This window comes from Chlorocebus sabaeus, chromosome 1 (assembly GCF_047675955.1).
Source record: "Chlorocebus sabaeus isolate Y175 chromosome 1, mChlSab1.0.hap1, whole genome shotgun sequence".
Classification (NCBI taxonomy): Eukaryota; Metazoa; Chordata; class Mammalia; order Primates; family Cercopithecidae; genus Chlorocebus; species Chlorocebus sabaeus.
This window is the reverse complement of record NC_132904.1, coordinates 11,458,518-11,472,684: the sequence shown is the minus strand read 5'-3', so window position 1 is coordinate 11,472,684 and position 14,167 is coordinate 11,458,518. Positions and strand designations below refer to the sequence as shown.

Genomic DNA, 14,167 nt, shown 5'->3' with positions numbered 1-14,167 from the left:
GGCTCCCCCGGAGCTAGGCACAGCCAACACAGGGTTTGGGTTGCAAGATTTGGCAGGAGCTGTTCCGATTCACTGCCATCCTCATGGTGCTAATAGCCACATGCCTTGTCTTCCCTCAGAACAGTTTGTCTTTGCACAGTGACCAGGTAGGTAACTGACCACATGTGGCCAGAAACAGCAGGTCCCAGCCCTCTCCACACGCAAAGTCAGGCTTGAGGGTTCTGGCCTGGAACTCACAGTGTATAGAGTTGAAGGATTTGAGGAGCAGGTGTTACAGTTTAAGAAGTTCTGAGTTCTGGCCAGGTGTGGTGGCTCACGCCTATAATCCCAGCACTTGGGGAGGCCAAGGCGGGAGGATCACCTGAGGTCAGAAGTTTGAGACTAGCCTGGCCAACATGGTGAAACCCCATCTCTATTAATAGCACAAAAATTAACCAAGCATGATGGCGCACGCCTGTAATCCCAGCTATTTGGGAGGCTGAGGCAGGAGAATTGTCTGGACCCGGGAGGCAGAGGTTGCCGTGAGCCGCCAAGATCGTGCCATTGCACTCCAGCCTGGGCAACAAGAGCGAAACTCCGTCTCCAGAAAAAAAACCAAACAAACAAAAAAAAAACAAACTCTGAGTTCCAAGCCTTGACTAACACACTTTTTGCCTCACTATCTCAAGTAGAGGGTCAGAGAAGCAGGGGCTTTGCAGGCTCCTGAGGCAGGGGAGAGACACCCACCACCACCAAGCAGGGCTCTCCCAAGGGCCAGATGGCAGAGCCTATCTGGGACACTTGGTGGTGGCAGTCAAGGCACCTTCCAGAATCAGAGCAAACCACCAGCCCCGCACCTGAAAGGCCAGCTCCCCCGGTACCCCCAGACTCCCACTGTACTTGTGCACTCACCTGTCCCATGCAAGTCGGACCATGGCCGGGTCCCCTCCTGAGCCTGGGCCCCCCTTCCTGTGGCTTCCTCCTCCTGGCACATCCGCCACTTCACCCCAACCACCGGCATCACCCATCCACCAGAGGCCAGCTCAAATGCCAGCCATCCACGCACCTTCTCTCCTCTGCCCAGCTACCTTTCTTGGGGCAGCCGCTTTCTTTTTGTTTGCTTGTTTTTTTGTTTTTTTGTTTTTTTGAGATAGAGTTTCGCTCTTGTTGCCCAGGCTGGAGTGCAGTGGTGCAATCTCGGCTCACTGCAACCTCCGCCTCCCAGGTTCACGTGATTCTCCTGCCTCAGCTTCCCGAGTAGCTGGGATTATAGGCACGTGCCACCCCAGGCCCAGCTAATTTTGTATTTTTAGTAGCGACGGGGTTTCTCCATGTTGGTCAGGCTGGTCTCCAACTCCCAACCTTAAGTGATCCGCCCACCTTGGCCTCCCAAAGTGCTGGGATTACAGGCATGAGCCCCCGTGCCCGGCCTGGGGGCAGCCCCCTCTCAACTCCCACAGAGCATTCCCACCAGTTACACCCATCTCTGTCTCTCCTCCTAGCTGTGAAGTTCCTCAAAGACCCAGGAGCCAGCTATCCTGTCCCCAGGACCTTGCACCATGAAGGTGGAAAGTAGAGAGCAGAGTCTGAGGTTATGGGTGATATGACTCCTGCCTAAGACCCCTGTGGCCATCACTGCTGCCCCGGCCAGACCAGCCACTGCCCACAGAGGGATCCACTAGTGGCGGCATTGGATGGGCTTTAGGTGTACCCATGGTCCAGCTCACCTTCCTTGCCCATTTCAGCTCCATCAGCCACACACACCTTTTATTTATTTATTTATTTTTGAGATGGAAATGATTTATTTTCTCTCTTGTCATCCAGGCTGGAGTACAATGGCACAATCTTGGCTCACTACAACCTCCGCCTCCCCGGCTCAAGCAATTCTCCTGCCTCAGCCTCCTGAATAGCTGGGATTACAAGTGTCTGCCACCACACCCGGCTAATTTTTGTATTTTTAGTAGAGAGGGGTTTTCGCCATGTTGGCCAGGCTGGTCTCGAACTCCCAGCCTCAGGTGATCTGTCCTCCTTGGCCTCCCAAAGTGCTGGGATTGCTGGCAGGCTACACCGTTCAACAGTCCCCAAGAGGGGAGGGATGCAGACCCTGAAGTCCTCAAGATAGGCTAGATTCAAGAGCCCAGATGATAGGACACAGAAGAAAACCTGAAAGAAAGAAAGCACTTCTGAGATACTTTGTGCAAATACAAGCAAATGCATATGTGAATTCTCTTTTTTTTTTTTTTTTTTTTGAGATGGAGTCTTGCTCTGTCACCAGGCTGGAGTGCAGTGGCGCGATCTCGGCTCACTGCCACCTCCGCCTCCTGGGTTCAAGTGATTTTTGTGCCTCAGCCTCCCAAGTAGCTGGGATTACAGGCACCCACCACCACACCCGGCTAATTTTTTTTTTTTTTTTTTTTTTTTTTTTTTTTGTAATTTTTTAGTAGAGACAGGGTTTCACTATGTTGGCCAGGATGGTCTCAATCGACCTCATGATCCGCCCACCTCAGCCTCCCAAAGTGCTGGGATGACAGGCGTGAGCCACCACGCCCGGCCTTCTCTTTGTTCTTTTTTACGCTGTTCATGCCTTATTTTTCCCCTTTGCAGTCTGCCTTGGAGATCATTTCACCATCAGTTCAGAAGATCTTCTTTCTCTGTTTTCAGCCACACAGCGTTTCATTGTAAGGACACACCGTAACGTACTTGACAAGTCTTTGTTGGTTGCTAGTTTAGAACGTGTGCTCTTACCAGTGTTAAGGCGTCTCTGAGTGGGACGGTTCAGGGGTCACCATGGCCTTCAACTGTCACATGGCACAAAGGCCTCATGCATGGATTAATTCCAGGGATTCCTGTTTAGCAAGCGTTGCGTACCTTGGCTTACAGTGGCCTCAGCCCTAAAGGAGGTCAGTCAAGTAAAGGAGTCATACAAGAAAATAAACAATTGCAAAGTTAAAAGATTGTATAATGAGCCCTGTAAGCAGAGGGGGAAGAGAGGCCCATAGGGAGAGCTGCCACTCATCAGAACTGCCTGTTGGGGAAGGCTTCACTCCCTATTTTCACCCCCAAGCTTGTTTTTCCCAAGTCTTCTCTATGTCAAGAAATAACACCCCATTTCCCCAGCTGCCCAAGTCAGGGTCAGTTCATCAGGAAAGGGTATCAGACCATGTCACTCCCTGAATAAAACCTTCAAGAGCTTCCCACTCTGAGTGTAAAGGCCTTAGAACGAGGCCTTGTGTGCTCTGGCCCCTGAATGCCCCCTATGCAGGCACAGCAACCCCTTCGAAACCCTCAGGCACAACGGGATACTTTTTTTTTTTTTTTCTTTTTTCCGACACGGAGTTTTGTTCTTGTTGCCCAGGCCGGAGTGCGATGGTGTGATCTCGGCTCATCACAATCTCTGACTCCCAGGTTCAAGCAATTCTCCTGCCTCAGCCTCCCAAGTCGCTGGGATTATAGGCACCCACCATCACGCCCAGCTAATTTTTGTAGTTTTAGGGTTTCGTCATGTTGGCCAGGCTGGTCTCAAACTCCTGACCTTAGGTGATCCACTTGCCTCAGCCTCCCAAAGTCCTGGGATTACAGGCGTGAGCCACAGTGTCCGGCCTTTTATTTGTTTATTTATTTTTTATTTATTTATTTATTTATTTTTGAGGAGTTCTTGAAGTGGCATGCAATGCTTCTCCATGTCTATCTACCCCAATTCCCAACTCCTAGCACCTCGTCTGGCACATCATAGGTGGTCAGCATTTATTGGATGAATGAGTGGATCGACATTTGATTGAGTCTTGAAGTACAAATAGAATTTGGAGAAGTGGACAAGGCAGGAAATGTGTATTCAGGCATGAGGCTTAGCTTGTGCATAGGTAGAAAGACATGAAAAAACATGGAACATTCTCGAATCCACAAATAGTAAGAGAGGGCTAAGTCGCTGTGTCGGGGAGAGGAGAAGTGAAGTTCAAATGGTAGGCAAAGGCCAGTGGGCAAGGGCCTTGTAAACTGCACTTGAATTTTATTCTATAGGCAAAAGGAAGAGTTTAAGGGTTTCAAGAACTAGGACATGACCAATGCGCTTTAGGAAAATCATTCTGATGGCCTTTCAGAGGATGGCTGAGGAAAGCAAGCTGGGAGGCAGGGAGGTTGAGTAAGGGGATTTTGACCAGGCCAGGCTAGGTGCTATGAAGCCCAGGCTTTGGAGAAGAACCAGGAAATGGCAACTGGAGGCAAGAAAGGGGAGAAGGCCAAAGCCTGGGAACCATCAACACTCAAGAACAGTAAAGTATAAACATCTAAAGAGAACAAGAAGGAATAGCCAGAGAAGGAAAACAGGAAAGAACTGAGGCGTGGGAGCGCAGGAGAGAGAATGGTTCGAGAAGGAAGCGGTCGCAGGTGTCAAGGCCGTTGGGAGGTCAAGTGAGATAAGGACTGAAGGTCCTGCCAATTGGGCCATCAGGAGCACAGGACTTGAGAGCACTTCTGTGTGGGAACAGACCCAGCCTGTGGCAGGGCTCGGGTTTCTGATGGGAATTCTGGAAAGGTCCCTTTTGTTCAACAGTCCAGGGCCCCCCCAAGTCTGACCACAGCAATGCTCCGAACCATGTCACTTTCCTGGCTTAAGGTTCAGTCGCCCTCCTCAGAGGGGAGCCTATGAAAGAGCCCAGTGGACAGTCAGGATCCTGAGTCCTAGTCCTAGTCCTCTCCCTGCCACTTGGGAGGGACCTTGGGCCTCAGTTTCTCCAGGTAGGCTCCACAATTGCTTCTCTTGACCTGGACTGCCCCAGTGCCCAGGTTCAGTGAGTGACACAGGCAGCTGGGTTTCCACGTCCTCTGACATGGGTTCCCTTCACTGCCTTCAGGCAAGGCTTGGCACTCCACCCCCAAGGGGCCCATTGTGTGAGCTCAGTTTCAATGGGGACAGAAACTGGGTTGAGAAACGGGAATATTTACCTATTCCACCGAGCCAATGCCCAAGCAAATAGTGCGGTATCTTACGTAGAGCCCTTGCCCTACCCTTCCCCATCTGGGCGCTGCCGCCTGGAGCATATAAAAGGCACCTTGTTGGGCATGTCTCCTACTAGCCCACCAGTCTCAGAGACGGAATCAGTGACGGGCCAGAGCATCCCCCGCCTCCACCATGAAACTCGCTGTCACCCTCCCCCTGGTGACGCTGGCTCTCTGCTGCAGCTCCGGTGAGTGCTCAGAGTCCCTTCCCTCCCTCCTGGACTTAGGAACTCTCAGGACCACCCAGTTTTGCTCAGAAGAAGGGGTGAGCTGCCCGTGTCTGCTCTGTAGCCACTGGGAGGACCTGGGCATGCTGAGTCTCAGAAAACTGGGTCTGGTGAGCAAGTTCATCTTGGGAACTTGGAGAGAGCCCCAGGCTGTGAGGAAGCATAAAAAGGGTCCCATCTTCCATATCCAGCAACCCTCAGAATCCCAGGGAATGGAATAGGCTGGAGGGAGGGGTGGAGGACACCTCATAAAGATGAGTGCATCCAGCATAGGAATAATGAGGCCTTCATTCCAGACCTGGACACACCCCAAGATGCTGAGACCTTGGTGCAGCCTCCAAGTCTGGGGTCTCCACTCCATGCTGGCAGCTGAAGTCACTGAAAGGGAAGCTGCAGGGACTCATGACCCCAAACGAAACCCAACCCAAGACAAGGTCTCTCATTCTGGGCACAGAAGAATGTTCCAGAAAGAGATCTTCCCTTTGGGGAACTGCCAACCCAGAGTGGAGTTTTCTAAACATTTCTGTCCTCTGCAAAAGGGATTAGGAGTCTCTGAGTAGTTGCTGCTGTCATTAAAAGGAAAAGAATTGTGGGGGGAAGAGGGGCAGACAGAGAGAGGGAGAGAGGGAGAGAGGGGGAGAAAGGAAGGAAGGAAGGATCACACCTCTCTCCAAGATCGCCCGTCTTTGGAGAACTGGGTTATCTATTTCTGTTTTTCACTCTGCATCAGCCTCTTCCATTCTCGACTGAAAATGTTGTTGTTGTTTTTTAATAAATAAACTCCAATTAATTCACTTGGAAAGCTTCATAGCACCCATGGAGATAAGTTTTATGACACTGGGGAGTTAGAAAACCCAAACCAAGAAGCAGTAGGAACAACTATTTTGCAGAAAGGCTTATTTGTTTTTCAGAGAAAATGACATCATTTTGGACTGAAATGTGTATTAATTAGATCTCAGTGCTGTCTGCGTACAGAGGTGGATGGCCGAGCAAGATAGTTCTGAAACATGTTAAGGGGTGGGTCAGATGCATTTCATTTGTCTATTTGTGTGCGCACACATACAATATTTAACACTTACTTCACACAATGTGACAATCACTGTCACCCTTTCACATAGTAGCTCTTTAGTATCTCTTTTCTTTTTTTTTTTTTTTTTGAGATGGAGTCTAGCTCTGTTGCCAGGCTGGAGTGCAGTGGCACGATCTCAGCTCACTCACTGCAACCTCCGCCTCCCAGGCTCAAGCGATTCTCCTACCTCAGCCTCCCAAGTAGCTGGGATTACAGGCACACACCACTGTGCCCAGCTAATTTTTATATTTTTAGTAGAGACAAGGTTTCACCATGTTGGCCAGGATGGTCTCAATCTCTTGACCTCATGATCCGCCCGCCTAGGCCTCCCAAAGTGCTGCGATTAGGCGTGAGCCACTACACCTGGCCTCTCTTTTCATTCTTACAACAACCCTATGAAGTAAGGATACTGGGCCAGGCACAGTGGCTCACGCCTGTAATCCTAGCACTTTGGGAGGCCAACTCATTTGAGGTCAGGAGTTCAGGACCAACCTGGCCAACATGGTGAAACCCTGTCTCTACTAAAAATACAAAAATTAGCCAGCCATGGTGATGCACACCTGTAGTCCCAGCTACTTGGGAGGCTGAGGCAGGAGGATCACTGAACCTGGGAGGCAGAAGTTGCAGTGAGCCGAGACAGTGCCACTGCACTCCAGCCTGGGCAATAGAGTGAGACTCCATCTCAAAACAAATAAATAAATAAAAATAAAATTAAATTAAAATTTAAAAAATAAAAAATAAAATGAAGTAGGGATATTGTTCCCATTTTACAGATGAGAAAACTGAGCTACGGAAAGACAGAATGACTTGCCTGGTGACATAGTAAGTTACAAAGCAAGGACCTAAGTTCCGGAGAGGGTCTGACTTGGAGTGGCCATTTCTAGAGAGGCCCTGGAGTCGGAGGAGGGAAGGCAAATTTGTACGGGAGGCAGAGAATTCAAGGACAAGGGATTTAAGACTCACTGGGAAGATGGAGGCAAGCAGGGGGTAGAAAATGGTGACTTTCCCCCATATTCCTGGTTGTAAGGACCTGAGAAGAAAACACAGTCTTGAAGCTCTGTGTTGAAGGGAATGCAGCGGTAAAAGTGGCTGCTCTGTCCGTGAGCTGAGTGTGCCACACTTCCCGGCCAGGTTTGGAGGCCCATGTTTGGCTGGTACAATCTCAATGGCTTCTTCCTTTTTTTTTTTTTTTTTTGAGACAGAGTCTCACTCTGTTGCCCAGACTGGAGTGCAGTGACGAGATCTCGGCTCACTGCAACTTCTGCCTCCAGGGTTCAAGCGATTCTCCTGCCTCAGCCTCCCGAGTAGCTAGGATTACAGGCACCCAGCACCACACCCAGCTAATATTTTGTATTTTTAGTAGAGACGGGATTTCACCATGTTGGCCAGGCTGGTCTGGAACTCCTGACCTCGTGATCCGCCCGCCTCAGCCTCCCAAAGTGCTGGGATTACAGGTGTGAGCCACCGCACCTGGCTTACAATCGCTTCTTCCTGCCAGAGCCTGAATTTGTCACATGCTCCCAGCGAAGCATGGCTCAGGGCATCCCTAGCCACTGAGGAGAGGCAAGTTTCCGGCGGGTAACAAAACCCTCAGTGGCCTCTTCCCAGCCTCCACATGGCATTAACAAATCAGGCCAGCAGCTTCTATTATCAGTACTCTGCCTTGATCTCTAACAGAAAGAAAAGTGGCACCTTGCTCACCTCAACCCAAGAAATCCAAGGAAGACTCGGGCAATCCACAAAAAGCTGGCCGTAATCCAGAAAGTATTCGCACAGCACCCAATAGGCAACCGCTTAGAGCACCAGCAAATCTCACACTCTAGCCCATTGATGACAAGGGTGCTATCTCCCGCTGATGGGCCTGGCTGTTTGCATCCGGGCAGACCCAGCCAGAGAGCTAGCCAGCTTGGAAAGGGGCCTGGAGACATATGCCTTCTCTTCTCTGTGTTGCAGCTTCCGCAGAGATCTGCCCGACCTTTCTGCGTGTCATTGAATCCCTGTTCCTGGACACACCCTCCAGTTTTGAGGCTGCCATGGGATTTTTCAGCCCCGATCAAGACATGAGTGAGGCAGGGGCTCAGCTGAAGAAGCTGGTGGACACCCTCCCCGCAAAGGCCAGAGACAGCATCATTAAGCTCATGGTAACCAGCGCCCTTCACTTCACACTGGTTAGAAGTGGCTTCTCCAAATGGGGCTGTAGGGTTGCCCCAGTTTTCAGACCTGTTTCTAATCCAGAGAGGAGAGTCACAGTGCCACTGTCCCCAGGCAGGCAGCACAGTGATCTTTTTTGAAACAGAGTCTTGCTCTGTCGCCCAGGCTAAGTTGCAATGGCACGATCTTGGCTCACTGCAACCTCCGACTCCCAGGTTCAAGCGATTCTCCAGCCTCAGCTTCCCGAGTAACTGGGATTACAGGCACCCGCCATCATGCCCAGCTAATTTTTGTATTTTGGTAGCGACAGGGTTTCACCATGTTTGCCAGTCTGGTCTCGAACTCCTGACCTCAGGTGATCCACCCGCCTCAGCCTCCCAAAGTGCTGGGATTACAGGCGTGAGCCACCGCGCCCAGCCTCCTCTTACTATTTTTCAAGAGGCTTTTGAGAAACAATCCAAGCCCTTACTACCTTAGTTCCTCCTAGAGTTGACTGCACCTCTCGGTTGATGTTAAAGTTTCTATGGCTCATCATCTCTGCCTAACTATGCAATTCATTCACTGTTGTGTTGAGCTTTTCTGTTTGTTTCTTTCTTTGTTTATTTGTTTTAGGAAAAAATAGACAAAAGCTTACTGTGTAATTAGGATTTAGAAGCCGAAGATCCCCAACTGCTCCAGCCCCTGCCGCTGCCGTGCTTTGAGTCCACGCCCACCGGCCTTGCTCCCTTCAATAAACCACAAGCATCTCACTTTTGTGCCCCCTGTGTCTTTTTGGTCTCCTTGTTATGGTGGGGGTCTGCCCCTGTCTGGGTGAGGTGAGCCAGGACAAAAGGAAAGCAGACAAGCTCTGCTCTTGGATCCCAGCAGAAATCTCTGGGCTCTTCCAAAGCTCCTTTCCTCTAGGTTTCTGCCTCCAACAGAACTCAAGCCCCCTCCCCTTATATCAGACCATTTACTCAACATCACAGACTCCACTTGTCCAACAGAACCGGTGATCCCTGCCCTAGTCTGTTCCTATCTCAATGAGTTGTAGCTCCATTCTCCCCGCTGGGCTGCACCAGCCTGAGGAACATCCGTGATTCTTCCTTCTCTAGCCAACCCAGGCTACCTCTATAGGGCCTCTGGAATCCTTCACTCCAAGCCCACAGGCAACACCCCCAAACCTGCCTGTACAGCCCCCAGGGCCTCCTCTCTGGCTCCCAGCCAGACTCCAGGGCCCCCACAATCCCCTCTCCCGCAATCCAAAGGAATTCTTCTCAAGTGCAAAGTCCCTCCCCATCCTTCAAAGTTTTCCAGGGCTCTTATTGTAAAATTCTAAATCCTGACGATGGTGGCCCCTCACCAGTCTTTCCTGTACCCCTCCTTCCCATGGCTCCCTCATTCTGCTCAGTCCCCACACACACCCCCACCTTCCCTGCTCTCAGTTTTTAAAAAGAGCCAAGCAAAAAATGTGGCTGATGGCCAGGCATGGTGGCTCATGCCTGTAATCCCAGGACTTTGAGAGGCCGAGGCGGGTGGATCACCTAAGGTCAGGAGTTCGAGACCAGCCTGGCCAACATGGTGAAACCCCATCTCTACTAAATATACAAAAAAATTAGCCAGACGTAGTGGTGCGTGCCTGTAATCCCAGCTACTCGGGTGGCTGAGGCAGGAGAATCACTTGACCTGGGAGGCAGAAGTTGCAGTGAGCCAAGATCGTGACACTGCACTCCAGCCTGGACAACAAAAGTGAAACTCCATCTCAAAAAAAAAAAAAAAGTGTGGCTGATTGGTTTTTAAAATTGCTCTATAGCAAAATGTGCAAAGAATAGAACTCATCCTAAAGATGCATCCATGTGGATATGAAGATCCCCGAATCCCCGGCCAGTTTCATGGCAGCCAGCCCCCTGCTGGGTCATATCACCCACAGCACCTAAACAGAAGTAGAGGATTGACTCGGCGAGGTGGCTCATGCCTGTAATCCCAGCACTTTGGGAGGCAGAGGTGGGAGGATGACTTGAGCCCAGGAGTTCAAGACCAGCCTGGCAACAGAGTGAGACTCCGTCTCTACAAAATAAAAATAAATTAGCGGAGTCTGGTAAGGCATGCCTGTAGACCTAGCTACTCTGGAGGCTGAGGCAGGAGGACCTCTTGAGCGCAGGAGTTCCAGGCTGCAGTGAGCTATGATCCTGCCACTGCACTCTAGCCTGGGTGACAAGGGTGAGACCCTGTCTTAAAAGGAAAGAAAGAAAAAGGTGGAGGACTGCAGAGGGGCTGCAGGAATCGGAGGGGCGTCGGCAGAAGTCACAGGAAGGAGGCGGCTGGTAGAGCTCGCCAGTCCGGGCCCCTCCATGGAGCAACGTAGTCCGGCGGGCCTGGCGCGCGGCAACCACAAGGGGGCAGCGTCCTCCACAGGGTCCCGGTGCGGACACGCTGTCGGGGCTGAGGCACCCAGAGGTCCGGCTCTGGGGATCTGGTGTCATCCGTATAATTTTAAAAATCTCGGCCGGGCACGGTGGCTCACTCCCATAATTCCAGCACTTTGGGAGGCCGAGGCGGGTGGATCACCTGAGGTCAGGAGTTCGATACCAGCCTGGCCAACATGGTGAAACTCCGTCTCTACTAAAAATACAAAATTAGCTGGGCGTGGTAGCGTATGCCTGTAGTCCCAGCTGCTTGGGAAGCTGAGGCAGGAGAATCGCTTGAACCCGGGCGGCGGAGGTTGCAGTGAGCCGAGATCGAGGTTGCGCCACTGCACTCCAGCCTGGGAGGTTGCAGTGGGCTGAGATCGCGCCACTGCACTCCAATAATAATAATAATAATAAATATATATATATAATAAAAATATCGTATTTCGAAAGTTTTAAAATCCGAATTCTGAGGGAAAACAGGGGCAGTCACACAAATCATGTTGCCACCCAGTTGAACCCTGCCAGCGAGTGGTGTGTCAGCCCTTTTGGGATTAGCAATAATTCCATTCCCAGATGATTTCAAGGGCGAAGCCCGCGGAATCTAGAACCTGAGACAGCCCCAAAGGTGGAGAAGACCGCGGGGAGCTGGCGGGGCCGTCTTTGACCTCCGCCTGCCCGGTTTTTAAAGTCCCCAGGCAAAAACCACAACCCAATAACCCATATTGATTGTTTAGGTGGTGGCAGGCGTTTTTGCAATCTCTCAATTACTCCTCACAACCCAGATTCCAGAGCCTGTGCCCCAGCCCCTGCCCTGAAGGTGGTGATGGGATCCCCAGAGCCAAAAATCCAAATGATAGTGATGAGCAAAGTCCACACACCCCCAAACACACACTCGCGCACACAAACTAGAAAGCCATCACGCCCTTCATTGTCAGCCACGGAGGAGGGGCTCTGATTGTAAAAATTCCAGAGCAGGTCGGGGGACTGGCAACTCCAAAAGAGATTCCTTGCTTCGGGTGGGGCCTCGATGGGGGCTGCCCGGCTCCCTCTCCTCCCCCACTCCCTCCCTGCTGAGGCATCACATTCTCCTTCACCAGGTCATCCTAACCTAAAGCACATACCTTTGCATTGGTGGGCCATCCGCCTGGATGAGTCTTGTTCCATGGGATAAGCATCCAGAGCCATAAAAGGCTCAGAATTTTAATTGCCTATTCACAGCCAAGAGAAACATTTACCCAGGGCCAATGCAAGGCAGGTATCTGAGGATAAGAAGCACAATTACCGGGCAGAGAGGCTTGAGGCTGGGGACGACCCTTCAGGAATCACTGTGGGTGATTCACAAGAATGTGAGCTATGCCAATCCACAGAAATGGGCGTTAAATTTTAAAACAGCAGAATGCAAAGATAAACTGATTGCAACCACAGGAAGAACACGTATCTGTGTGATGCATGTTGACAGAAAGCAGGAAATTCGAGAAATGAAGGCACCGTTCACCGGATTCTTTTCTATCTGTGTTACTCACACCAGTCGCTGTATGTAACTGTAGTTACTAACACCAGTTACTCGTGTATTATAGCATGGGTCTATAGACTATGGCCGGCAGACCAAGCTCAGGCTATAGCCTAATTTTTTTCTTTTCTTTTTTTTTTTTTTTTTTTTTTTTGGAGACGGAATGTCACTCTGTGGCCCAGGGTGGAGTGCAGTGGCACAATCTCAGCTCACTGCAACCTCCACCTCCCAGGTTCAAGCGATTCTCCTGCCTCAGCCTCCCAAGTAGCTGGGATTACAGGCACACGCCACCACACCTGGCTAATTTTGTATTTTTAGTAGAGACAGTTTTCACCATGTTGGTCAGGCTGGTCTTGGACTCCCGACCTCAGGTGATCCACCCACCTCAGCCTACCAAAGTGTTGGGATTACAGGCATGAGCCACCGTGCCTGGCCATTTTTTTTTTTTTTTTTTTGTATTCTTAGTAGAGACGGGGTCTCACCATGTTGGTCAAGCTGGTCTCAAACTCCTGACCTCAGGTGATCCAACTGCTTCAGCTTCCCAAAGTGCTGAGATTACAGGCGTGAGCCACCGCGCCCAGCCTGTGGCCAGTTTTTAAACAAACCTTAAGCTAAGAATGATTTTTACATTTGAAGGAGGAGGAGGAGGAGAGAAAGAAAAAGTATGCTCCCCCCCCCGTTTTATATAAATACATAATTATACAATCAGCCATTTTCACTATGAATATGCTAAGCTCCAAAACACAGGAAGGCCAATGTATGACTATAAGCATTCCTGCCTTTGGGAGGCATTAGGCACAAACTGTGTGAAGAAAAAACTGAAAACATAACTCATCAAGGCTGGGCACAATGGGTCATGCCTGTAATCCTGCAATCCCAGCAATTTTTTTTTTTTTAAGACGGAGTTTCTCTCCTTGTTGCCCAGGCTGGAGTGCAGCAGTGCAATCTCAGCTCAGTGCAACCTCTGCCTCCTGGGTTCAAGCAATTCTCCTGTCTCAGCCTCCCAAGTAACTGGGATTACAGGTGTCTGCCACCATGCCCAGTTAATTTTTGTATTTCAGGGTTTCACCATGTTGGCCAGGCTGGTCTCAAACTCCTGACCTCAGGTGATTCATCCTCCTCGGCCCCCAAAGTGCTGGTAATCCCAGCATTTTGGTAGTCTAAGGCTGGCAGATAGCCTGAGTCCAGGAGTCGAGACCAGTCTGGACAATATAGTGATACCTCTGCCTCTACAAAAAAAAAAAAAACCTACAAAAATTAGCTGGGTGTGGTGGCGCACGCCTGTAATCCCAGCTACTCAGGAGGTTGAGGTGGGAGGATCACTTGAGCCCAGGAGACAGAGGTTGCTGTGAGCTGAGATCTCAGCACTGCACTCCAGTCTGGGGTGACTGAGCAAGACCTTGTCTCAAAAAAACAAAAAGAAAAACAAAAACAAAGCAAAAAACAAACAAAACTCATCAAAAAAAAAAAAGATTAAAAATAACAAATGTATTTTTAGCATGATAGTAATTTTAGCATTCATACCTTTGAGGAACCCATGGGAGGAAAAGACCACATTTCTTGATCATGTTGTCAAGAAAACTGAATCTGAGTGAAAAACATTTTTGAAAGTATCTGTTACCCCTGAAACCTGCAACCAAAGGAAACTTACTCTGGAGGAAACCTAAAGCAGAATGGTAATTATCAAACACCGCCATCATGTTGCAAAATCCAGGGGCTTGTGTCAATGTGCCTGGACTAATTGATCAGTAGGAAAGCTGCTGTTGTACATGCGAGACAGTTGAGGTTAGCCTGACAGAAATATCTGCAAATGACTCATGAGGCAGGAAGAAGCAGCAAAACCAGC

At 50.1% G+C, this 14,167-nt stretch overlaps 1 protein-coding gene and 1 long non-coding RNA gene across 2 annotated transcripts; one reads left to right on the top strand and one right to left on the bottom strand.

The window, feature by feature from the left end:
- Window positions 1-1,749: 1,749 nt before the first annotated feature.
- LOC103234086 (uncharacterized) lies at window positions 1,750-12,300 on the bottom strand. Its single transcript, XR_497547.3, has 3 exons — window positions 11,933-12,300; window positions 2,725-2,870; window positions 1,750-2,142 (listed from the first exon to the last, which is right to left on the bottom strand). It is a non-coding gene; the product is annotated as an uncharacterized lncRNA (long non-coding RNA).
- On the top strand, window positions 3,716-10,871 carry SCGB1A1 (secretoglobin family 1A member 1). The gene is made up of 2 exons (XM_007995611.3): window positions 3,716-5,162; window positions 8,224-10,871. Exons 1-2 carry the CDS (start codon window positions 5,108-5,110, stop codon window positions 8,559-8,561), a joined length of 393 nt encoding a protein of 130 aa, XP_007993802.2. The 5' UTR covers window positions 3,716-5,107; the 3' UTR covers window positions 8,562-10,871.
- Window positions 12,301-14,167: the final 1,867 nt, after the last annotated feature.